This window comes from Maylandia zebra, linkage group LG11, assembly GCF_041146795.1.
Source record: "Maylandia zebra isolate NMK-2024a linkage group LG11, Mzebra_GT3a, whole genome shotgun sequence".
Taxonomy (NCBI): domain Eukaryota; kingdom Metazoa; phylum Chordata; class Actinopteri; order Cichliformes; family Cichlidae; genus Maylandia; species Maylandia zebra.
In genome coordinates this window covers 11818902-11846679 of record NC_135177.1, presented here as the reverse complement: position 1 = coordinate 11846679, position 27778 = coordinate 11818902, and the positions used below count along the sequence as shown (strand labels likewise).

Genomic DNA, 27778 nt, shown 5'->3' with positions numbered 1-27778 from the left:
GATAATAGGATTAATTACTCCTACAAACCTCAGGGACAAAACTAACAATTAACACGTGATGAGCTTTAAAAGCTAGTCATTAGCGCGAGCACCGTGATGACGCTCGACTCTGCACCGGAGACGTCTGGCACACTTCGCTGACATAAAGCTGTGAACGTGACTCTCGGCAAAACATTTTTTAGTAAACAAGCTAAAAAAATAAATAAAGGAATGCTTAAAAGAATCCAGTAGTGGCTTACTGTCCAGTCTTTCCCTTGGTAGCTGCTTTTGGAAAGTAAAAAAACAACAGACAAAATGTGAAATGAAGTGCTGCTGAGAGCTCGCCAACTGGTAATTTCTTTCTGTAAACAGTATCTGTAATGAAAACCTCTAACAGAGCGCCGAATGATAAACAGAGAATCCGGTCCTGCAATTTGTGTCTCAACAAATCCAGCAAAACAGATAAAAACTATCATAGGCGAATCCAGCTTTTTTTTTTTTTTTGATGACGTGTGTAAGCACCTGCAGGGCTCCAGTTTGCTAAAAGCAGGATAGTTCCTGTTTACAAGCTCGGCAGTCAGAGTCTGCTCCCAGAGGAAGACACAGAAAGACACGTGTGTGCACATTACTGTTACTAATGTATATCTGTGTGCGTGTGTCAATGTAGTCCAGGGGGAGTTTGCGTGGACTGTTTATGAGCTCCTGTTGCACAGATGCATCACTTTCTCTTCTCCTGTCATCCTTCGCTCCTCTGCAGCCAACTTCCTAAGCACATCCCCTCTCTGTTACCCCTCTCCTATCGCACCGTCGCCCTTCCTTGCCTTTTTTTCCCCAATCCAAAACAGTCTCTCCCAGTCATTTCCAATCATACCCTCCCTCTCCCCATCGCCTCTAACCCTATCCCCCAGTAAGTAGATTTTCACTAGACTTGTCCTCAACAAAGACCAGTGTCCTGTTGAGTACACACACAGCAAACACGGAACTACGGGGCTACAGCAGGAGGCCCCGACCGGGTCCCATGGTTATCCAGTGTTATCACAGCCCTGAAAAACAACTGGCTTAGAAAAACAGGCGCCACCGCACTATCTTATGGAACATCTGACTTATTGTACACGCATGGATACTCAAGTGATGCACAGATTCCCCACAACAGAGTGGTCAATAGTCACCAGGAGGAGAAAAGTGACATGTTTGCTCTCTACTTCAGATAAATGATATAAAAAAACACCAAAAAACACTCTTTTGCATGAGCACAAAGCTACATTTTGCAGTGAAAAAAATACCCGCATGCAGCGAATAAGCAGCACTTACTGGTGGGAGTATATTTGCAACATGCCAATTGATTTACAACAGTGTTTCTACAGAGGGAAAAATTTCACATCAATTCAGACAGTTGAGCAGTCCCAAATCTAATCTCATCTAGATGTTTCCAGGGTTTGTTCAGGCTCCTGACTGTCTCAGTTTGTAACCATCCTCTGAGAGGAAAGGGGGGGTGAGAAAGTAAGGGTGCGAGGAGTAGGGGACCATAAGAGAAAAGACAGAAGAAGACTTCAGGATTTGTTTGTGCCTCCTCATAATTTGCTCTCTTCTAGCCATTTCATTTTTGGTCTTTTATGACTTTGGGGGCCTCAAATTCATGCTCAACTCAGAACCACATCTGCATCCAGACTCCACCCTGACTACATATAGATAGGATGCAACACACAATCATGTACATGCTTTCTGTTTTTAGCAGCGCAACTTCTCCATAGTAAACACAAACACAAACCACACCTATGAACTTAACACGGAGCAGATACACAGAATTACACGCAAATAACACATAAAATGACAGTATTACTGCGAGAGAAAAAGAGAGAACGAGATGGGGAGGGACAAACACAAGTCCCTGCACTCTTTACACTCACACAGTAGGGGTCACTAGATGCATTTATCAGTTATTCATTGGTAGGAATAAACATATTTTAAAACTGAGAAGATAGCATTTATCCAATTAGTTTCTGGGAGGAAACTCCTTACCAGCAAAAAACAAAGAGCTATATCACTTTTTAAGCTCCAACATCTTTTCAACATGAAAGCCATGAATTGGAATTGTTAACTGATTAGTCTTAATCCGCCTAAAGCCACTAATTACAGTGGGCAAGTTAATTATTTTATTTGCATGATTTCTTTAACATCCTGGGCCTACACTCTGGCTGGCATCTTGCTCTTTTTTCCATCTCTAAGCTGAAAGGCTTTTGTACCAAGATGCCATGATGAATAAAATATTCGCCCTTAAAGTATACATTTTAACGTGGAACGCAGCATCCTCAGGGAAAAACTGCGAGTGGCTGAGCGCTTTCGTCTTGAGCTTTAGTATTCAGCTACGGCGTTTGATTTCTGGACGTCATTCAAAAAACACATTTTCATTTAACGCTGGAAGAAAGGAATATCATCAGTCTTGGGTTCGGCAAATTACGTCGACAGTGCTGACAACTTATTACTCTGTCACAGAATACGTGCATCAGCAGCCATGTCGAGAGGGGGGAGAAAATGGAAAAAATTATTTGATTATGTGGCTTTCTGCTTTGAAAATCAGGCGTTTCTGTCTTCAGTTAGCACATTGCGACTTAAAAACGCTTCTTCCCAAAATTTAAATGAGTAACAGAAAACCAATAAAGCAGGCATTCCCAGCATTAATGGCCCTAATATTCCCATAATCCAGCCGTATAAAACCGTATTGACAAGCAGCTTACATATTAAAAGCTTACAGGTCACTAAACCCTTTTTCTTTCCCCACTGCCAAGAAGGTCACAGCTCGCTGTCTGCTCATGTTTTGATCAATGAGTAATATGAACAGGTTATTTGATATGCCGAGCAGCTACAGGCTAACTTGTTCAGGTGCAAGCAGAAGTTTTTGGTGGCTAATATTAGCCACTGTTGGCAAACTTTGAGCATAAATCATTGGCTGATAACTTGACCACCTTGAGTACTCTTTTGTACTTGCACCCCTGGTAAACATTCACCGGTATCCTCTAAGTTGCCACTCTTTAACTAAAAACCTAAAAAAAAATTAATTTAATCACCACCGTGGACTCCAGCTGCTCGCTCAAAGTTCATATCTTCACTTTGAAGTTGGTTCAGCTCTATTACTTGTCTTTTATGTTGAGAACTGCTGGCAAAGTGATATGCTACACCTTTATAGATTTTATATATGGTCTTGCTGGTGGCCACACCCCTTTCTATGTAAACATAACCCTTTGCAAGAGGATAGGCAAGGCCTCGTGACTCACATGCATTCATTAGTTACCCAGCAGACCAAAAATAGGTGGTTGTGACACTGCTGAGAAGTAGCTCTAAGCATAGCTCAGCAGAGTTTAATAGAATCCAAACGCTGCCAATGGAAATAATGCATTTTTTTAATGGGCATTAGGCATATGTTTTGGATTAATCGGCAAAAAAACAAACATAACAATAGATGAACATTTCAAAGCCTGTACTTTTCTTTGCTGTGTTTGAAACAAGTCAGTCTAGCTTTGTTTTATCATATCATACTTACAAGCTTTTACAGACATGATCCAGATGGTCAGTCAGCTGACCAACAAAGCAAGCAGCATGCCAGCGCAGGAGGGATTCCAGCCAGAGGATAGTAGATTGTATAGCCTCTCTCATTTAAAAAAAAAGTTTCAAGTTTCAACAACTAAAGCCGTTACCACCTGGGTTTCTCTCCATTATAAACACTGCTCTACTGAGTGTCAACTCTTATCTTGTGTTGACTCCATATTAGTATAAACCTGCAGGGTATAAACCAATCTAATTCATGAGAAACTGTCGTTATTAGTTCTGCTGCATGTGCTTAAATGCCTGAACTGAACTGTGGAATCACTATAATAGTCCAACTGCCACATTTCTGCAGTGCAACAAACCTTTGACTACAGTATTCCAGCATGAAAATGATCCAGTTCACTGCACAGATGCAACTACTATCAACAAATCCAACACCATGCTCCCACTGCTCACTTGAATGAATGAAGAGAAATTTTAGAACAGGAAATCAGATGTTTTGTCATAAATCATAGATCAGCACTGCTCCTGCAGCAGCTCAAGCATCAAAAAGTGAAATTATGGTCCTTTTGAAAAGGATGGAGCAGGCGTTGCAATGATATTCCTCTGTCCTCGGAGCAGCCAAGCATCCTTTATATCCCTGGAATCAAGCAGCAACCAGCAAGCACACGTATACACCCCCCACCCCCTTCCTGTTCAGCCCCTCCCCCGAGATGGCTATTTCCAGCAAGCAATTGGCTGATGCGCAGGGGGAAGAGGTTGATGGCGAGTGGATGGGTGTTAAGAATGGAAACCCTGACTTCCTATGCTTCAGTGCTCTCCAGGAAAAGGCCGGCTAAGTGACAGAGGACAAGATGATAATGATGTGAGAAGTAAGAATGATATGATGGTGTGGAGGACAGGGAGGAGGCGCGGTGGGATATAAGCTGCTAAAGATGAGCTGCATCATCTAAATTCTAATGAAATACTGTCTGGAATACATCTGTATTTTATTACTATTAACATGAAGTTTTGCAGACAGAGGATTCTGATGAAAAGAGTGGACCTGACGTTAACGGTGCAGGGGGAAAAAAAGTGCAGAGGAACTCACTGCCTGAACGTCAGGCCAGATACAGTTCACAACAGATGGAACCAATTAGCAGACAGCACAGCGGTGTAAATTTCTGCATTTAACATGCGTGTTTGTATGTGTCAGGAAAAACCCGATCAGCAGCGCATGGTAATAAGGAAAACAAATATTGATAAAGCTATGAATGACCTAATCCTCAAGGGAATATTGGTCATAGTGTTGGGATGTAGCTGGAGGTGTCTGAATGTCCATAGGTTGTGGAGAGGGAGCGGTAGCTGATCCCAGCTGACAGAGTTAAAAGCAAGGTGCACCATGCACACTCTGACATCCTACAACCAATTTAGAACCACCAAATAACCTGACATGCCTCTCTTTGGACTTTAAGAGAGGGAGAATATGCACAGAAAGGCTCAAGCTGACCTAGAGGTACAAGCAGAAAAGTTCCTGGTGACAGTGATAACCACTGCACCACCCACACGATGGCTCTGAAATCCCTTAAAGCAGCGGTCCCCATGCCCCGGACCACGGACCCGTACCAGTCCGTGAGTCGTTTGGTGCCGGACCGCGAGAGTTGAGGCTTGGGTGTGAAATTTATGGTTTTCAGTGATTTTAGCGTTTTTTGTTTTGTTTTATCGTTTTTATCGTTAACTTAGTTTCCCTGGGTCTTTTCCCACGTGTTATGAATAAATCTTTTATTTTGGTACAGGTACTGGTTTTATTTTGTTGTATTTATCTGCGACACCTTAAAGGCCGGTCCGTGAAAATATTGTCGGAATAAACCGGTCCTTGGCACAAAAAATGTTGGGGACCGCTGCCTTAGAGCAACACATTCAAACATATAGGGTAACTCTAAAAGTAAATGGTCAGGTGGTAAATTTCCAGATGTAATGTGGGTTATTTTTACATGGTACCTACCTACATCATTGCCTTTCTATGATGGCAACGAGTACTGTATAAAGAAAGATTGCATAAAGAAAACAATCACATTTACTTCCTACAATTTACGTGGTTATTACGTTTTAAATTAAATCTCAGACACTATTGGACCCATTAAAACATGCACATTTTCAATCAGTTTAATCATCATCCTTTTATTCAAATAATGACAGCTTTTTTGACAGCAACTAATAACTCCAGTAAACCTGTCCAACTCTTTTTAAGAGTAGTAATACAGATATTTAAAGCTATGCTCAAAATTCATTATCAACTGACAAAAACATCTACTCTACAGTGTGCATGGATTAAATAAGAACAAGACTACATTTCACTAATAGGCTCCAGCTTAAACAAGCCAGAGTGTGGTTTGGAAAAAGAAACTTTTTGGATTCGATTGTCTTATTATTTGCAGCCATCGGAAATGCGGCACGGCCAAACAGATATCATTATGTTGATATCCTGTCACAGAAGGATGCAAGCTGTGCGCTTAAAAAAAAGAAAAGAAAGACAGCCAGTGTTCTACAGCATGATCCAATTAAGGTCGTCTGCGCAAACACATACGCACACGTACAAAAGAGGTCAGGATGCACACATCCACATGCAGAAATCCACAGAAGGTTCACAAAGACACACTGCAGAGTGCAGAGTCCAGCTGTCTCTGTGTAAGACACCACAGGGAGTCTAACTGGCTTTCCTCTCTTTTATCATATCTCACGAGTTTGTGTGTGTGTGTGTGTGTGTGTGTGTGTGTGTGTGTGTGTGTGTGTGTGTGTGTGTGTGTGTAACTGTCAGGAAGAATTTGGTCATTTTAACTCTAATAACTATGTAGCGGCACGGGAGTCAGTTAACTCTAAACCACGATATTATTGAGAGGCTGTGATTCATTACACATTCCAGTGAACACTTTGCAAAGTCCCTGTTCCATAGTAGTGCATGTATAAGGTCTACCTGCCATACTAAACAGTAAGCATGCCGTAGCTGTTACACACATAGATGTTAACCACACTATGCACACTTTTTAGGCTATAGCATAAGCTACACTGACAAATATAAAATGTTATGGCACACTGTTGAATACACAATAGATGTGAGATTAATTAGTCATCTGCTTTTACGATAGTTCAAATTAGGTTCAGAGAGCCCCTTCTTTAAACCACAATATTAAACACACACATTGTGTGCTGTGGAAGTACATCTGTGAACTTACAGACTTAACTTAGGTTACAGTATAGCTGCCTTCCATTTGTCTCCTCATGCCGCCTGTTTTATTAGAGCTTTCATGACCTTTTGTTTCACCCTTTTGGTCTGTTCTCTGCATTTAAGTTGAAGTTAATTACAAATGAAGCTAAAGCTTCATTTAGATACCAGATAGAAAAAAGAGCAAGTAAACAATCAAACAGTCAAACACACACACACTCTACACTCCAGAGTTTAGTGTTTCCAATCCTGGACTTTGCAGGGGAGAAAAAAAAGATCCAATGAACTCCAGAGAAAACCACTTCCTCTTTGCTTAGAAGTTTGTGTGTGTGTGTGTGTGTGTGTGCGTGTGTGTGTCTGAGTGAGCCTGCCTGCCCGTCTTACCCGTGGTGCACATGGTTAGCATTCAAAGCCTAGTTCAATAGGAACCACACAGTGAGCCCAGTATGGGCAGAATGGGAGACTGAGCTCACAGCTGAATTAAACTGAACAGAAACATATGGAGGAAATCAGAGGAGAGGAATGGAGGAGTGGAGGGTTGGTTTTTTTTTTCAGTCAACAAGTATAAGACTGAAAATCGCTCTCATCTAATTCACTGTTGACTGTCTGCGCTAGAAATTATTAGGCCAGAAAAAGAGATGAAAATCATCCTGACTAAACTGGCAGTTGGCTACTGTTGCAGATGATTATTTTGGAATGAGCCTCAGCATATCTGGGGAATAGTCCAACACTTTACTCTAAGCATGCTTAGTCTGTAAATCCATATGCATGCAACAGTGTTTTGGGGACACTTGTGATTTTGTGGTTAAGTGTCTTCTACAAACTCGGCTGTAAGTAATGCATTTTTTTTAATCTCCTCTTCTATGACAAATTGAAATGAATTTGTAACGCTCAATCCTGTTAATGCATAAATCAATGCATAAAAATTAAATAAAACAGAAAAGTGATCATATAAGCAAGGAAGTAAACCTCCACAGTATGTGCAGAATAAAAGCACCAATGTTTAGATGCGGGATGGATCCCTGCCCCTGTGTGGCACTGCGTGCTACCAGTGGAACAGATGAGTGCTGGCAGATCAGACAGACGAGGCAGGTTGATGTTGAAGAAAGGTTGAAGTTAGCATGAGTTTGTGGGATGCAGAAACATCACTCACCACTAAAGCAAGACCTAAAAATCTACCAATTCCCAGCATTATTTACACTTTTAAACCTAAATGATAACATAACTGATCGATCTTCTCTTTCTATGAAATGTGCAGCATCTTTCCCAATGAATGAAACAGGCTGTTATTGTTGTTCAAAAATAGCTGTATGCAGATTATTCAATATTACCTAACATGGCTCTGTTTTTTGGCTATAAGTGTGATTCTAATAATGGAATCCCTTCTCTGAACCACTGCTTGGCCTACACGATACTGCAAATATCTTCATTGAGCGACTTCATCCAGTATTTTTCTTCATTAGGATGCCATTTCATACGCCAATGCTAACATAAAACATTAGGTTTTCTCTCTATATATTTTTATTTGGAAAGATCTGCATCCATACAAAGATGTGGGAAAACCACAGCTTTTGTTATATCCTCACAACATTTTATTTTTTCATGAAAACTGCTGTACCCAGGCTCTACGGAGAAGTAAATTGTAACAATGAGGAAAGCTACAGCAGAAAGGGCTACATTGTTGTAACTTACAACATGTGGGCATCACGGGCCAATAATTCATGTGACCATCAGCTCATTATCTCACAGAGGAATGGCTACTGCTGTCTTATGTTCAAAAATATCTCCAATAGTAAGGTAGTCCACATGCACTTGCATTCTTTGCATCCAATGAAGTTGGACTAGACTGTAACACAAAGAGTTTATCAGGTGCTTGTAATACTTATGATCGGTCATAGTGATAGTGTTGATCAGTCTGCCTGCTTGACAATCCCATTTTATCTTAAACAAAATGAGTGAAGTAAAAGGAATGGACTGAGAACTAAAACAGATATTCACAAAGTTTACCTTTGTGGATTTTAATTTGCAAAAACCATCTAAACCGTCGTGATTTTGTTTGTGATAGTGTCTCATGACGATGCCGTACAAGCATGTGACGCCCGTGGCAGCAACAGATGTGCGCAGATCAACAATGGAAAATATGGAGTGTGGGAGAGAGTGCGACCATGCAGCGTTTAAAGCGTGGATGTGCTGACATTACTTTAAGTTTTATTCTGTAAAAAGTGACAAAAACATTAGCGTCCACTGTACACTCTGCGTGGGAATAAAACTTATTTCTAGGAAGTCGCCACAGGAATGTGAAATTTACAGAGAAACCTCAGGATCCTCCCACTGACATGACCGCTGCGGCACCGAGCAAACCTCCAATATCCCCACTCCTGCTAAACAGGTGAAAATACAGTGGCTTGCAAAAGTATTCGGCCCCCTTGAACTTTTCCACATTTTGTCACATTACAGCCACAAACATAAATCAATTTTAGTGGAATTCCACGTGAAAGACCAATACAAGGTGGTGTACACGTGAGAAGTGGAACGTAAATCATACATGATTCCAAACATTTTTTTTACAAATAAATAACTGAAAAGTGGGACTCAGTCCCCTGAGTCAATACTTTGTAGAACCACCTTTTGCTGCAATTACAGCTGCCAGTCTTTTAGGGTCTGTCTCTACCAGCTTTGCACATCTACAGACTGAAATCTTTGCCCATTCTTCTTTGCAAAACAGCTCCAGCTCAGTCAGATTAGATGGACAGCATTAATGAACAGCAGTTTTCAGATCTTGCCACAGATTCTCGATTGGATTTAGATCTGGACTTTGACTGGGCCAGTCTAACACATGGATATGTTTTGTTTTAAACCCTGGCTTTATGTTTAGGGTCGTTGTCCTGCTGGAAGGTGAACCTCCGCCCCAGTCTCAAGTCTTTTGCTGACTCCAAAAGGTTTTCTTCCAAGATTGCCCTGTATTTGGCTCCATCCATCTTCCCATCAACTCTGACCAGCTTCCCTGTCCCTGTTGAAGAGAAGCACTCCCAGAACATGATGCTGCCACCAACATATTTGACAGTGGGGATGGTGTGTTCAGAGTGATGTGCAGTGTTAGTTTTCCGCCACACATAGCGTCTTGCATTTTAGCCAAAAAGTTCTAAAGACTAATAGTTGTCCTATGGACAGATTCCCCCACCTGAGCTGTAGATCTCTGCAGCTCGTCCAGAGTCACCATGGGCCTCTTGGCTGCATTTCTGATCAGTGCTCTCCTTGTTCGGCCTGTGAGTTTAGGTGGATGGCCTTGTCTTGGTAGGTTTATAGTTGTGCCGTACTCCTTCCATTTCTGAATGATCGCTTGAACAGCGCTCCGTGGGATGTTCAAGGCTTGGGAAATCTTTTTGTAGCCTAAGCCTGCTTTAAATTTAAATTTCAATAACTTTAACCCTGACCTGTCTGGTGTCTAAATCCAACCGAGAATCTGTGGCAAGATCTAAAAAAACTGCTGTTCACAAACGCCATCTAATCTGACTGAGCTGGAGCTGTTTTGCAAAGAAGAATGGGCAAGGATTTCAGTCTGTAGATGTGCAAAGCTGGTAGAGACAGACCCTAAAAGACTGGCAGCTGTAATTGCAGCAAAAGGTGGTTCTACAAAGTATTGACTCAGCGGACTGAGTCCCACTTTTCAGTTATTTATTTGTAAAAAAAAGGTTGGAATCATGTATGATTTACGTTCCACTTCTCACGTGTACACCACCTTGTATTGGTCTTTCACGTGGAATTCCACTAAAATTGATTTATGTTTGTGGCTGTAATGTGACAAAATGTGGAAAAGTTCAAGGGGGCCGAATACTTTTGCAAGCCACTGTAGATTTAAGAGCGGCAGGACTTAGTGCTGCTGAATCTTTGATTTTATTGATCTTTTGCTGTGTTTTACTTGCATCTATTTGAAAGAGTGAGTATAAACCCAAAACATTATTTTATTTTATATGCTGCAATATGCAGAAAATGGGTTTAAATGTTAAAGAATTTCTTCAAGTCAAAGACTGTTGCATGTAATTTAATTTTTTGCTTAATGCAATGTGTATAAAATTAAAAGATTAAAACTCATAATACAATTTTTAAAAAGAGGCTTTCCATTTGATTCAATTTAATATGACGGATTATGCATAAAAAATAGAATTGGGCTGAAAGGTCTATTGTGTTATTACGTATTCAGGTCGTGTATCGTGTTTTTAAAAAGTAACTAAGTAACTAATTACTTTAGAAAATAAGTAATCAGTAACGTAACGGGATTACTTTTTTGGCAAAGTAATCAGTAATTAATTACTAATTACTGTTTTCAGGTAACTTGACCAACGCTGATATACACACACGGGCTTAAACAATTCTTAACCCTCTTGCACTTTCTAACAGGGCTGCAGACATACTCAGGTAAAGGGTAAAAGCTTGTATTCTTCATTAACATTCACAATACATGTTTAAAATGCACCACATCAGCACAAAAGCTTTTCCACAAGGACACCTGCAATTTCATGTTACAGTGTAATAGATTGCGACAGGCAATTTGCTAACCTGACACTTAATTCAACAGCAAGATGATTTTCTTCACAGTAATTGAGAATGAACAATGAACAATCAGCCATAAGCGGCCAATACAATCTGATTACCTTTGATTCGCCGTGAGCAGCTCAATTTCTTAATTTCTGCCCGATTTTCACAGAAACACAAAGACACCAAAGCAGCTCTAATTTTTTTCGTGTCAGCTTCAGGAATGAAGTTCAAAGTTCACAGGATTTAGCTGGTTTGTTCCAATCATTTTCACATTAACACCCATTCAGATTCTGGCAACAGGGAATAATAGCCCAAACGGTCAATTGAAAAGCAGTCTTCTTTTCATCCCTGGATGACCCAGTTGGAAAACATCAGGTCAAAACTGTGTCTCACAATCGACTAACAATGACACTCTAATTCTGTAAAACCCCACATGATATGCTTTTTTTTAATTCACTCTTAGCATGACAACACAAATGCACTTTCTGTCACTCTGTGTCAGCTTTTCTGGCACGGATTACACCAATCCCTTTAATTTAAATCAGACTCTCTGTGGAAACAGTCCAAACACTTTTGGTGTTTTAGTCCAATACCGATTAAACGGAATGAACCGGGGCCAGGGAGTCAGGCCCACATTTATATGGTATAATCTATGATCTAAGTGCATACACTAATATGGGCCATTTAACTGACCTGCTTATACTGCAAAACAAATCACCCTGGCAAGTGTGACTTGATATATTTTTAGTATGTGTGTCCTGGGGGTATTGGGCTGAGAAGCAACAAGGTCATGGTTGCTATCTGATGCACAGAGGAATATGAGTGTAATGGGATTGGACACAGAGAGCTTTGATGGAAGACAACATTTTATTTAAAGTGGACATAGTATAAGGTGTCAGCCATGTTTTGGGGGTTTCAACACTGCCTCTCTTCTACCCACACAAATACATATACTATAAAACTATGCTGTCCCAGCCATGCTAAACTGGAGAGCATTTTAAGTGTGAGCCTTCCTTCTTTGGCTATAGAAGTCTTAACAAACACAAATGTGCATTTTACAGACCTCTGAGGCTTTCGTGGAATTCTGTTTGATGTGGGACAAATGAGATTATGTATAACTTATTTTGTGATCGCTAACTGCAAGATTCACGGGACGTTAAGGGATCATGTGCATCTATTCCCCTCTGTAAAGGGATTTCTGATTAATCCCTCGTGACCTACCTGAAGTTTGACCGGGGCCATCCAGTTTGGATTCACATTTTGGAAGAGAGCAATCTAAAAAGAGACAGAGATAAAAATGAGAGAGGGAGAGAGAAATTTTAAGAAAGGAAATATAGAGCTAAAGGACTGCCCAGTGACCCACTAAAGCAGCAGCATGACCTTCATCACGTTTTAGTGTCCAAACATTAAAGCCTTGGGATTACAAATGAGAGCGAGTGAGCAATTCGAGAGGAGCCCTTTGATCTGCATATCTGGACAGACCCACCCTGAGATTAAACGCCATCAGACATTTTGTATGCAGTTCCACACACACACACACACACACACACACACACACACACACACACACACACACACACACACACACACACACACACACACACACACAGAGTTGTGTTTTCATATCTTAGTGGGGACATCTACCTGACATAATGCTTTCCCTAATCACATACCCTAAACATAACCTAATTGTAACCCTGATACTAAAAAAAATATTTTGAGTCTCAAAAATGTCTTCAAACTCATGCAGACAGGTATTTTGTCCCCATAACGGCTGTTGGTCCCACAAGTATAGTAACATCCCAGTTTTTGTTCCCCACAAAGATATGTAAACAAACACACACAGGCGTGCACGTTTACATAGATTTATGCCCAAACTGCTAAGCTGGAATCAATAATGTCAGTTTGAGCACCTCAATTAATTCAGGATAAAATAATCAATAATGACTCATTCATAATGGATCCTCTCCTAGTCCACACATCCAGCACACAAATCTAATTTTGCCAAATTCATACATAAATAAATAAGGCAACATTACTTCAAAGGGAACACTGATGTGAGAGACATTCCATGCCGATGACATAAACCCTTGAAAATAAATAAAAATGAATGAAATGACTCCAGACTGTAATAGAAGTTTCCCAGAAGTCAGTGCAGGTAACAGCTGGACCAAATGACCAAATCATCTTGTAGCCTGTAGAAGACTGAGAAACTCTTTCTGGGTCGCTCACTAGTTGTACACTATAGTGGCAAAAGATAACAGAGAGGAGAGAAGAGGGGCAGCTTAGTCCTTCACTCTAACTTTTCCTGGACTCCTTTATGAAAAGAACAGCCTGGCATATGCTGTCGCCTAGCCAGGATTACAGTAAGCACCTGTTCACGCACAGTACGCTTCATTTTGTACAGTGTAGATAAAGTTTTTGGTCCAGTGAAAAGCACTAACAGAATTTTCAAGAGCTTATATATACATGCATGCACAGCAGCCTGCGAGAGACAGACAGGCAGTCGGAGACGCCAAAGGGAACACAAAACAGAAGGTAACCGTCTACCAAATACTGTGAAATAAACAAACCACTAGGTTAAAAATAATTGAAAGAATCTTTACTTGTACCTGAGGACAAGGTCAAGCTGTTAGGAGGTTTTAAAGTAAGTAGGAACTATCCAGATTTCTCCAAAATCTGCACAAATGAACTTCTAGAGAATAAATAATGCAGATTATTTAATGTAAGAGAATTAATATAAGAGAAATGTCATGTTTACAAAAGGGAAAACAGAGGAAAACCCTTTTAGAGCAACGATGATATAGAAAGATGTTAACCTAAATCCTGTGCCTGTTTTTGTGATCGTGTAGGAAAAGAGAGAGGGGAAAAAAGTGAAATCATGCACCACTAAGTGTGACCAATCAAATTCATTTGAGTGCATGTGTAAATTCGACAACAGCAGAAGCAAGAACCAGTACTTCTGCAAGCCTATACATTAGGATGGTATGTTAGTTTGATCCTCAACCCATTTTATATAAAGGCAGAGAGGCTTTGTCGGCTAAGTCCGAGGAGCACTGGGCTGGCACTGTTCACGCAACACAGATCAGAGCCTGCTGCTGCCTTCAAAGCAAGGGTGAATGATGCAGAGTCAGTCTGTTTGTGAAGGGAAGAGAGACTACACAGTTCCTGCTGGACAGAGTAAGTACAGCTGTTGGCAGAAGACAAGCAGTCACGGGCAGCACACAAGCTCACACATGTATGCAAACACACTCTGCAAGCTGTGCTTTGATTTTACCAAAGCTGAGCCCATGATGCACTTTAGTCCGATTTGTTGTTTTCATGCTGACTAAAGAGCGTCCTTGACTTGCCTGCTAAAGAAAGTAAAACATGCAGAGAAGAGCAGTAAAGAGAACGGGTATATTATCAGAATCAGCTTAAGCATAAATAGGAAAAGTGTTAAATTAAATATTCCAAAGTTAACAACACTATGTACAATATAAGCAAGATATTACAAGTGAAAAATAGTCCAGATGTCATAAGGAGGAGATGTAAAGTTTAATTGCAGTAGGTAGGAATGCTTTCCTGTGCTGTTCTGCGGTACATCGTGGTAGAATGAGTCTTTTGCTGACCGTGCTACTGTGGCTTTCCAGCAGAAGATGGAGAGGGTGTAAACTAAGAAGCTTGGAAAGAAAAGTGTCTGGACTTCTTTAAGTTGCTTGAAAACGTTTCACCTCTCATCCGAGAAGCTTCTTCAGTTCTAGGGTCAAATGGTGACACCAACTGTCTGCCATCTATAATCCAGTTTTGAGATCCCTTCACAGACGCCTTAACACCCACTCACATCCTGGGCCATCTGACCTCAGGAAATCACATGATAGGGTGGGGGCAAGGTTTCACAATGAGCTCACCAGAAACCCTGTCTGATTGTGACCTACACCCGTTTTCACACCTTGGCTCATGTGATTAGGTAGAGGATCATTAGGGGGTCCATTGTCCCTCTTGGGGGGGATACTCCCACAGGGCTTAAATCTGGGACTCTCCATCATTTGACCTTAGAACTGAAGAAGCTTCTCGGATGAGAGGTGAAACGTCTTCAAGCAACTTAAAGACGTCCAGACGCTTTTCTTTCCAAGCTCCTTAGACTACGATGACCTGGATGACTGAGAACCTTCACAGAGAAGATGTAATAGATCGTTAAATACTGTCCGTAACTTGGACAGCATCCTCCTTTCTGAAACCGCTGTCAGAGAGTCGAGCTCCACACCCACAGCATCACTGACCTTGTAGGTCAGTTTATTGAGTCTGTTGCTATCCGTTGCACCACAGCGCAGACAATGGCACTGGCCACCACAGACTCATAAAACTTCCTGAGCATCATCCGGCATATATCAAAGGACCTCAGTAGTCTCTGAGAATACAGATGGCTTTGGCCCTTCTTCTAGAGGGTTTCTGTGTTTTTAATGAAGTCCGAGGGTTTTTTTTGTCAATGTGATCACCGCGGTAACAGTATATGAAGTTTCATGAATGCAGCTTTTGCATGTGTGCTTCTGTGTGTGTGACAGAATATCATTTAAAGTTACTGCCATCAGCCTCATATAAAATTCAACAGAAAGACTTGAATTAGGAGCTGTAATTTTTTTAAAAGCAAGAAACTAGAGTGCACAGTGCAAGAATGAGGCCTCCTTTTCTTTCTAACTCTACGCAGGAAAAGCAACTGGTACTCTCGCTAACTGGTTTTATGAATGGAAAAAAAATAGCACACTGCCTGACACTTGACATGCAACCTTTCTCTCAAAAAGTATTTAAAAAAATAGCCCCAGAACTCAAGCAGAGCACTGGCCTCATGAGTCATTGCTCGTGTTTTTTTTTTTCAAAGTGCTTTTGGTGAAAGTAAAACTGAGACACAAAGCATTGCATGATGCTCCTGACTTAAAAGACTCCACATTCAGATACTACCTTTGCCTGAAAGAGAGACGAGATAAGGGAGGCTATAAGCAGAAAGCTTGAGAAAGGAAGAATCATATTTTCGTTTATGAACATACGGAACTTCATATGACGATGTAAAGCATTTTATAATCTCTGCATTGGTGTCTCGGTTACTGAAGGTACAAGAAAAGAATGGAATTAGATGTGGTGGGACTTGCAAACAGAAGATCTGAATATTACAATAAAAGATCATTACTTGGATATATTACAACCCTGAGCAGAAGCGAGGTCTGAAGTAATGATGGAAGGCTGTGTGGGAGAGAAGTGGAGGAGGCGAGGAAAGGAATGAAAAAGGACAGAACGAGTGGGAGACTGCAGTTGAGTGATAGGCTTCGCTCTTATCAGATGGGGGATTTGCAGAAGACAGAGACGAACCCACAGCTTATTTTTATGACCTGCAATCCTCCTTCATCCACCCAACCCCCCCTGTGCTTCATAAGCCCGGGGCGACGTGGGTGGGATGTAGTGATTTATACCTATGTGCACGTGTGTGTCATATGTATATGAATGTGCATGTGTTAGAACACAAGACGAACGTACTGGAATTCCTGGTAATTGACTTGACACTAGTAACCGATGCCATTCACATATGTGCACAAATACTCAGCTGATCTTTCTGGATAATTTTCCTGTTAACCACTTTAAATGAACGAACGTGATCTCTGTCACGGTGCAAAATAAGGCAGCGTAGTTTCACTCAAGACCTTAACTCAAATTAACTCAAGAAAATAAATGGCAAACTGAAAAGTTTGATTGGCTTCATTAAAGCTGAAACAACCGCGGCACGTACTTCCACATTTCCTGTGTTAACGTAATGGCCCAGGCCATGTCGGTGTGTCTTCAAAGCGACTCCACAGATGTACGTGACATTTTACAACAATCAATAACTTGGCGTGATGGAGTGTATTACGACTCTCAAAAAGGTCGAGAGCCTTTGATGAGATCGATCAGCATGGTCTGGCTGTAAAACAGGTAATTGCCTCACTGTGCACCCTTCTTGATTGTCTTTGCCATAAAACTCTTAGAAATGGATCCCGATATCTGGCCCTTATAATACAGTGTACAGTAGGCTTTTTATATAAATTCACAGTAAGTGGAGGATTAACTCTTTATTAGCCATATCAGCAACTTTGTGAGGGTATTTCAGGCACACAGGCACCAGCATCTGGTCTGTTTATTGCACATACTTGCTCAATTTGATCACAAGTGGGATGGAACATAAATGCCACTCCACTGCAACATATATGTTTAAGGGGGAAAATTAGTACATCTGTTTAAATTCAATTTGCTAATATCAGGGATTAAATACTTTCCATACAGTTTGACTCCTATATAAGTCTCACCACACTGCCAATGCTTTAAATTGAAATTAGGAATTATTAATGCCTTAAACATACTGTAAAGCTACTCAGTGGGTTAGATCGGACCCTATGGTGGGCCAGTTTTTGCTTACTGGCTGTGCACAACTGATTTATGGGTCTGTTATCTCTCTCTTACATGGAGAATTAATTTTGGAATACGCTGTTGCTTGCACACCTGTGAAAGATAATTGGATTTTGAAGGAAGATTTGGACATTCAGCAGATGATAAACAAGCATAAATGGTTAAAAACTTACTGTAAGGCTCAGCATGAATGTGCAAATATTTATTACTTATGGTACAAAAACCGAAAGTATACAGTATTAAATGACCAATTTGAGAGAACTCAAGTTCATAAGCACTCCTTTTGGTCCAGTTTGTATCACTTTGTTTTCAAGCAAGCGCTCTGAAAACAGCCTAAAGCATTTCCTGGCTTCGAGATGTTGGCATTTAATATACATAATCTGCATGTTTTGTGGACAGCGTCTTAACTGTTGGCTTTAGAGCAAAGGTTCTAACATTTCTGACGAGCACACGAGTAAAAATGTACACGTCGGCCAAAGATACGGAGAATCTCTACTGTGAATAAAAACAGCCAAGCAATGACGCAATGAAGAATAACTGGACTTTCCAATATTTCGAATGTTTGCTATCTTAAGACTTTTTGAAAATATGTCTTAAAACTATGCCAAAAAATGCAGTTTACTGAATAGTTTACTGATGCATGAAGTCTAAATAACACACAGTTTTACTCCAAATCTTTGTCCCACAAGGAGGTCGGCTAGGAGGAAAACACCCTGATGAGTGCAGCCACACAAACCTTGGGCTGCGACCTGGCCAGTCATTCAACCAGCAAAATTTCCCCCCGTTTTGCTGACAGCTTCTCCATCTTTAGCCTGTGGCACTATGTGGATTATGATTGATCGACAGTTGCTTGTAAAGCCAGTGGAGTTAAAACTTTGATCTGCAAACATGCTACAAGTCAATCTTGGACTTTACTCTGGTTTTCTCTGCTGCGTCACACTTATTTAACAAATAGTTTATTGGTTGTTGTCATTTTGGCTTCTTTTACTGATTTTTAACTATTACCAAGGTACTAATTCTTGACCACTGCCTTATTTGGCATTGGACGGTATAATCAGCTGATGATGGCTAATAAAGAAGAGTTAAAATAAAAGAAAAATGATTATTTAGTAGTGCTGTCAGCATTAATCTTGTAAAAATGACGTAAACTCCATAACCGCATTAACGCCACAAATCTCCGTTAGCGAGTTAATGCGGATCGCCCCTTACGTGGGGCTGCACGGCGCTAAGGCATTAACGAGCTAACCGCGCCAAAGCGTTAACGAGCTAACCGCGCTAATGCATTGATGCTGTGCAGCCCCACGCACGGGGAGCTCTACGTTAACTCGCTAACTCGATTTGTGGCATTAATGTGTTTATGGCGTTAACGTCATTTTAACAAGATTAATGCTGACAGCACTATAATTTAGTTTTTTTTAAAAATGTATTTGTATACAGTGACACAGAATGAGGATGCTTTATTTTTATCACATTTGCAAGGCAGACAAAAGTGTTACCAATGTTTACCACTAGTCAATTACTCTAAACCCCTAGTTCTAAAGTAACGTTTCACATATAAAAATGTTGGTTCATGTTGTTACTCTGTGCAACACTTAAATACACTCATATATCCCAGCGTTAAGGAAGGCAAAGCTACTTATCAGCCTGTTTCTTGTGATTGCACACACAAATGCTGCCATGAAAGAGATTGTTATTTTGTCCTTCTGTAACTAGCATTTTACAAAAAGCATAGGGATATCTATGTTTTTCAAACTAGTCCTGTTTTTCTGTGGAAGTTTACCTAACAGACTCTTTAAGCAGTGCCGGCTGATTTAGCAGCACAGGCACTGCCAATCTAAGCTTACAGTCTTTAACTCTGACCAACTGCCAATTAAGCTGCTCCGAGAAGCGACCGTAAGGTCTCAGCCTCAAGACCAGAGTAGCCTACATTTTGCAGGGTGTACTCCACCCAAGCCTCAGATCTATAATTTGATGACTGAAGGGTTTTTTTGTCCCTCTAAGTATGTCATGTCCTCTCTTTCTGGATCTCACTCCAGTTCCCCTCAATCCCACATTTACATTCACTTTCTTCAATCTGTTTCTCTTTGCCTTCACTCTGCCGTTTCTCTCAGTACACACTGCATGTTTTAAGATGCATACTGCACTGTCTGTTGAAGTTCTCTTCCTCATCTACATGATTATATAAGATTTACGCTTGAGTCTGCAAGGCAACGCTAGGTCGTTATGCTTCCATCGATTGCGAGTGTGCTCAACGAAAATAAAGAATCACTGCTTAGTGATCTGGCTGCTATTGCAGCCTGCAACTGGCAGAGGTCACTGGGTTCACTTTGGGCACGGAGAGAAATGTCTCACTTTAATGTCAGACTGACTCTGGTAATAATGATTGAAGCATTTTGATTCTAGTCTTAATGCAAGAATTACTGAGGGACAAGCCATTAAAAGCAACATGGACGGAGCCTCAGTAAGTATCACTGTTAGTCAGTCGCTGGTACGATTCTGTAAACTTGTCTATGCAGTACAAGGTTGTCATAATAGTCCCTAATAGTCCAAGATCTGATATCCCAATGTTGGTGTTGTTCCTACATCATGATAATAATCGTGGTCTGGAATCAGCATTGCAACTGGCCAGTGAAGTTGCCATACTATTATGTTAGCATTAGCCAAAGGGTTAGCTAGCAAACCAAAATGAGTTACCTAAATTTGGCTGACAGCAAACCTAACTTGATAATATATGTATGTCTTGTATATAGTATTAACAAAGACAACATTTATTATGCTTACTATATGTTTTTAACAGTACAAGCACAACAACTGCAAATAGTTGTTCATGCCATAAAAAGTAGATCTTTGCAAAAAACCTAAACCCTAGGGCTGGGCCATATCACGGTAATACTGTTATAATGTTGGGCAATGATAAGAAAATGAAATATCGCGATAGAATATGAGTAAAACGCGCATGCGCAGTGCCTTTGTTTTCATATGCACATGACGGAAAAGGCATGGTGGCTATGGAGAATGAGTAGGGCAAAAGCAGATCATTGAATGAAACAGATGAACCAGAATTGGTTTGTAAAAATGGTGCAGCTTCAGTGATGTGGAACTGCTTTGGTTTTTGTCCGTCATATAGCCACCAAAGCACATTTTTTTGTACATGGCGCTCAAAAATCTGTCAAAAAATGTTTTAGTACGACTTTGCATTATGTCTACCATAGTCAGGAGCCACTTGGAGTAATACGTACTGTGCTTCAACCTAATATTACCGTATTGTGTGTGTATAAGGATCCCAAAATGGCACCTGTTAAGAGACATGCGTATGAAGCGGATTTTAAACTCAGTCGTGCAGTAGAACATGGGAATAGAGCAGCTGTGACAGAATTCAGAATTAATGAATCAATGGTATGGAAGTGGAGGAAGCAAGAAGAATGAGTTGAGTATGGTTTGACTAATCTGACTGTTTTGTTTCACTTAATGCGCCAGAAAAATACGTATTTGACTTATTTATTTGGCACACTGCAGTTTCATGTTGCTAAGCACCTCTTTTTAACTTTTGTGGATATTATACATGGTTATGCTGAGGATATTTCCGCCCATTTTCACTGGAAATGCCTTTTGGTTAAACTTTGCAAGGAATGCAAATTCCTTGCAAATGCAAGGAATTTGCATTTGCACTGTAAAATTTTTATATAGCTTTAATGCACATAAAAAACAGCTGCTTGTTTAAGTGAAATAAAACTGATGGGGTTTTTTGCGCTGATAAAGTTGTCGAGTTGTAAAGTATTTTGTTTCACATCAATTATATCGTCAGTTATATCGTTATCGCAAATTTTCAAATATATATCATGATAAATATTTTTGGCCATATTGCCCTACCGTACTAAACCCTATAGTTTATTGATATTATGACTAAAGATGCCAGTCCTATGACCAATGTAGTTGACTGCAGACTGGGAATATGGCTCTAATGCAAGATGTTTTGACAGTTATTGGACCTTCTTCCAACATACATCTGGTTGCTTTTACGCCAATTGAGTTTCACAGTGCAGCTCTGTACAATAATAGTATTGCGCAGGGCCAGTAACTTCATTTAGCATCACTCAAAAGACTATATGAATTAATGCCTTTTATAATATACCATCATCCCAGTTTTATTTTTTTGTCTTGCCAGTAAGGCTTGCCCCAAAGCGCCTTAATGTATTTGAAAGCGGTTAATCAGAAGATATGATGGGTTGCAACATAATCTGATTTGTTGGCTCATATTGCTAGTGATGCAAGTGTCACATCACTGGCCATATGGAATACAGAAGACTCTATTCAGCAATCTGCCAAATTAGAAATTGGCTGCACATCTTAATGACAGACATGCTGTATGACATTACATGGAATAGAGTCATTTAAGCATGAAATAACACTTATTGGTCAATATTTGTAGAAGTCAAACTGGATAATGATTTGCATTTTGCACAACTTGTAATGTAGAACATGCAATACTCACTGCAAACTGCAAACTCAGAGCACTGCAACCCCAGTTCTATAATTGTCTGAATGAATGAATGAACAGAAGTTTAAAATCCCAACTTTACTCACGCACTCTTACATTATTAACAGCAAACCCAGGAAAATAACTATATACATGACAAAGAGTGCTGTTCTTTGACAGACCTACACTTCAAGTTTACTCATTTTGACAATGAGTGGATTTTTAGGTTGCAAACTAATGGTTGTATTGCACATTAAATAAGGATAATTGTATATAATAATTAGAGCAGGGCGATATGACCAAAATATTTATCACAATATGCATTTGAAAATTTGCGATAACGATATAACTGACGATATAATTGACACTAGACAAAATACTTTACAACTCGACAACTTTATTAGTGCAAAAAAAACCCCATCAATGTATTTTTACTTAAACAAGCAGCTGTTTTTGATGTGCATTAAAGTTATATAAAAATTTAACAGTGCAAAAGCAAATTCCTTGCTGACAGTTTAACCAAAAGGCATTTCCAGTGGAAATTGACCGACATATCCTCAGCATAACCATGTATAATATCCACAAGTTAAAAAGAGGTTATACACACACAATACGGTAATATTATGTTGAAGCACAGTATCACTTCGCGAGGCTCCTGCCTACGGTAGCCGTAATGCTCCGACAATCCATCAAGCAGTGCGGCTTCGTAGCTTAGCAAAGTCGTACTAAAACATTTGACAGATTTTCGAGCGCCGTGTACCACATAAAATCGTTAAGGGGCACTGTTGATTTTCAGAAAAATCAAAGGATTAATTTTAAGTGTGCCGTATTTTGAAAAAAAAATACGGTAATAACGACGGCCCGCTAGCATGCTCTAGAAAAAATAGTGATTTGTTGTGTATCTGACAGATGAAAGCTAAACCAGTTCCACACCACTGAAGTTGCAGCATTTTTACAAACCAATTCTGGTTCATCCGTTTCATTCAACAATCCGCTTTCGCCCTTCTCATTCTCCATCGCCGCCATGCTTTTTCCGCCATGTGCATATGTAAACAAAGGCACTGCGCATGCGCATTTTACCCATATTCTATCGCGATATTTCATTTTCTTATCGTTGCCCAACATTATACCGGTATTACCGTGAATGGTATGATATGGCCCAGCCCTAATAATGATATATTACAAAAAACTATATATTTAGATAGGCGTAGGTAACTTATTATAGATCAGTGCACAGTTACACATATATTATTGCAATGAGGGACTGTGTATTACATAGCTCTATTTATTTACATATAGTGTATATGTATATATTAGACTGTATAACCAAGAACAGACATATAATGAGTTAAATAGGGAATGAATAAGCATTTGCTCCACCCACTCATTTTCAAACAGGAAATGGTTGATATTTTATAGGATTTCAGTCTATTGAGTTTGACTGACATGGTTTTTTCACATTAATATGATGGCTTTCTTTTATTTAATGTTTCTTGGGCTTTTTTTATCTTTATTTACATTAGTTACATGTTCAAAACTAAGATCTCATCCATACAACTTTCATGCTCATTTAGACAGATAAAGATATGGAACAGTTCCTGACTTCTATATCTAGGGAAATCTTTAGTTATGAGCAACTTGCCTTGATCACAAATGACCTAATATTTTCACAGTTACGTTTTCGAGTAATCAGCTGTTGCACCATGATGCCTTACTTCAAATAATTGGTCCAATCCAAAATTCAAACTGGAAACAAAGGAGTATTAATACATATTCTTGATCTGATAGTCAACTGATTGTGCTATTTATATAAAGGATAGGGAACAACTAAATATAACTATGAGGAGTGTTATTGTACTGCCATGCCTTATGAGGTTTTCTCTGCAGTTAGGTGAAAATCTTGACGGATGCTCGAACAGCTGAGCAGCTGAATATGTCTCATCTTTGACCAGTTGCAACATTTTCGAGATTAGAGTCTAAGTCATGGCACAAGAAACCTCGGAGAGTGACTCAGCGGCTGAGCTGTGATCCACAGCAACAGTGTGGGACTCAGAGATGGAGCACCATCTGCTCACTGAAAATAATCACGCGGAGATGAACACTGAGTATTTTCGAGGACCAGTGAGAATATTATCCGTTCAGGTGAGGCGAATTAAACACCAGGGCTGGATGTGGATGTAAATGTGTTGATGAAACTCAAATCACTTTCAATCCAAATAGTCCACCAGCTTTATACATAATGTACAAGCTTAAATAGTTATCCAGATCGTAAAGACGTTAGTCTTTCTCTAAGTCAGACTCTTAGTCAGTGACCAAGCTGTTCAGGTAGCCCATCGATCACTTTAGTGTTGGTTCAGTAAAAGAATCTGCTACCTTTTGTTTTCCTTCACTGACTAACTAGGGCACCACAGTGCACCCACTGACACACACTCACACACACAAATTCCCAAAATAGGTATTCAGAATCAACTAGGATGGGCAGCTGTTTGGCAATATTTCAACATGGAACGGGCTGGCATGGATTCAAGCTATGCATGCAGGAACAAATTAATTAATTGACATGTTTGCATTGGGCTGAGAGTAAAAAGGTATAGAAATAGAACATAAAAAGAAAGGTCAGGGAAATTGATGAATGAATCAATCAGCTTTAAGGAGATGTACATAGAAATTAATATAAGAGTGTTGAAAGGAGGAAACTGCTAAATGGTAAAAATATATCACTTTCAATGTCAGATTGATTTCAGGTTATTAATGTATTTGAGTGCACATGATTTTGTGCTTTTGGGCATATTTTTCAAAGTCTCAAAAAGCAAAGAAAAGCGTAACTTTCACCTTTGAACTGTCCGACAGTATTCACAATGCATTTTGTTGTTTTCCCAGAACCTTCTTTTTCCATACTTTCTCTTCATAATAGGCTCTCGTAAAAGTTTCTTGAGGGCATAACCTATTTCTGTCTCCATCATGAATACTGTATGAACTGCATTTGCTGCTATATAAACAACCAAGCAGCCCAACTTCACTCTGAGCCAACTTTCCAGCCTGATACAACACAGCTATAGGAAAATACATTGGCAGGCATCCAACCAACCGTAACAACGGATTTGAATACAATCCATTTTGACAACATTCCTTACTGTCTGACTGGCAGGGAAGGCAATATCCAGGAGAAGGTATGGGGTTTATATCGGCTGTTTAAAAAGTGCGCACGTGCAAGCGCAAGGCTGCTGCATTTTATCAAATAATTTTCACTTAAGTGGTGTAAGTGTGTGTGAGCGTGTGTGTTCCTACAAGTGGATGTGGTGGACAGCAGACCCCAAGGCACCAGGTGTCAGAGAGAGAAACAGCTGAGAGAGAGAGACAGCTGCTTGTGCTGTTGTGTATCAGAGGTGCTCCCAATACTGGACTGTCAGCCTAATGATTGTCAGATTCGATTAAAGAGGTATGCTATAAAGGCTGATTAGGATAAAAAGAAAACATTTAATCATGAATGTGTTAAGTCTGTTTAAGATACAGATTAAAACAGATCTTCCTATAGAGTGGAACACATAAGGAATTATTATCACTGGAGTAAGGACACTCCAGTTATCTGAAATGACAGATCAAAAACGGATTAAAAAAATGTTTGCCACAGACACCTAAATCTTAATGCATGGCTGATATCAAGGAGGCTTAAAGCCCTCTAGGACCTATAAATAGTGTTTACATTATTTCCATGGTGAGGGATAAGGCTGGCAGGCCAATCCTTGTTTGTTGTGATGATGCCATCATATCAGGGAGGCTCTACGCTGTAGAGTGCAACCTATTGCCCATACATGCATCTATGGCCTAGCCTATGAGTGCATAAGATGATGAGAGAGGTTCGCTAAGATCCCCATCTACTGGCTTCCCGTGTTTCTCTCTATTTGAAGACATGGAAAATACATTTTACAAAAGGATCGAGTCACATCTGGTGGGGTTTGTGATGGATAGTGTGTGTATAGCATCAAAACACTCCTTCAGCCCGAGGAGACCACGGTCTAGTTCTATCACATCCACACCTTGTTGTAGCCTAGGCTGCTTGGTCCAACCCAAAATGGGGTCACTGCATAATAATCAAATCCCATATTTCAGGAGGTATGATTGGTGGTTGTCATTAAAAAAGGTGCGACATGACAACTGAGTGGTTGACTACAATGTGGTAAATAACTACAAAACTGTGAGCATCTCTCCAGCACGTCCGACGCGCACTCTGCATCTCGCCCATCACTGCTTTTTGTCATATTTGGCAACAATGTGGCAGACCACCAGTGAACACGCCGATAGCTCAGGGTCTCCTAGAGGGAGACTCGCCCCTTCTCTGACTTACCGGATTTGAAAAACGCCGCTATGTCTGCCGCGTCCTTCCCAGCCTCATCTAGCCCCTCTCCTGCGCTCATGGCTGCGCTCGCTTGTGCGGAAATAGCGATAGATATCCTCAAAGTGTTAGGTTGCTGCAAGAACTATTATATCAGCAAAAGCGGGTCCTGATGCCGATCATTGAAGCAGATCCGCTCATATAGTCGGTGCTCTCTTCATTAAGCGAGAGACCTTCTCCTCCATTTTGGCCGAGAAGGGAAAATCCTGGCGACCGATCGGCGGCGCTCCCGAGTTGGGGACGTGAGGCCGACAGCCGGGGAGGAGGAGGAGGAGGAAGGGGGTGATAATGAGAGAAGGCGGAGGTAAAAGAGGAGGGGAATAGGAGGACTGAGGAACGAGGGCTATTCCGATTCGAGGGGTGGGTGGGGGTGGGATATCCTGGGATTCCGTTTCGGGGGGTTTTGGTGCAGTGTGCGCCACCCAAATTTAGTGTGCGCCACAGCACATCAGCAGTCCCAGGCGTCACTTAATGCGGTGCTGATGCGGGTTGCGTGGGAGTCATACCATAGAAATTTATGCTTTAATTGCTTCAAGCTCAGATATTACATCAGATGTGATATGGAGAGGCACAGATGTCCATGTCGGCACAGTGAAGTTGTATTCACATATCTGACTTTCTCATATAGTCCAGGCCTTTCTAACGAAATTCTTACGAAGGAAAACACGATTTCACATGTCCACGAGGGTCACTGAGTTCTGGTGTTGCATCATTTAGTTCCCGGTTTGCTTTTAGCTGCTGCGAGGTGTCGCGTGTCTTCTCTCAGTGATGCCAATCCACCCACGCTTTTAGTTATAACAGGGTGAAAACGACCGTGGCAGAGAATGACATCATCATCCTCTCTTCATCTCCTCTGTGATGAAGAGGATGCTACGGCATGAGGTCATTTGCCCCACAAATCTAACCCAGTTCAACAGGACAGCTGCAGCTCAGTCCTGGAGGAACAGGACGCTGCTGCCATCTAGGGGTTGTCGTCACATATTGCCTCGGGAGGTCAGCAGCGCTGCACGGTGATGTTTGCGAATAGAAATTGACTTTATTACCTCCAGCAGTTGGCGCTGTTTGTAAAAGTAAGCATATTGACTAAGCCAGTGACTCTCACCCAGGAGTCCAGGAACTAAACGGGGTGCTTTTACACTTTCAGTAGAACAATTAGGTCACCTACTTGGACATATAAATAAAAAGAAAGGAAGGAAAGAAAATCTAGTTAAGTAGAAATAAAAAGGTATGGAAGGTA

General features: G+C 40.6%; 1 protein-coding gene across 7 annotated transcripts in view; it reads right to left on the bottom strand.

Annotated features, from left to right (window-relative positions):
* triob (trio Rho guanine nucleotide exchange factor b) overlaps window positions 1–26871 on the bottom strand; it is a 112211-nt gene extending 85340 nt beyond the window's left edge. For 2 of the 7 annotated variants that reach the window (XM_076889787.1, XM_012923792.5), the window contains exons 1-2: window positions 26494–26871; window positions 12482–12535 (exon numbers count right to left, since the gene is read on the bottom strand). In XM_076889787.1, coding sequence (XP_076745902.1) covers window positions 12482–12535; window positions 26494–26563 — 124 coding nt within the window. In that variant the 5' untranslated portion in view covers window positions 26564–26871. Of the gene's footprint in view, window positions 1–3517; window positions 3549–12481; window positions 12536–26493 lie in introns of those variants that run through there. The other 5 variants (XM_012923791.5, XM_023155665.3, XM_004568035.6 and 2 more) reach the window with 5 other exon arrangements.
* Window positions 26872–27778: the final 907 nt, after the last annotated feature.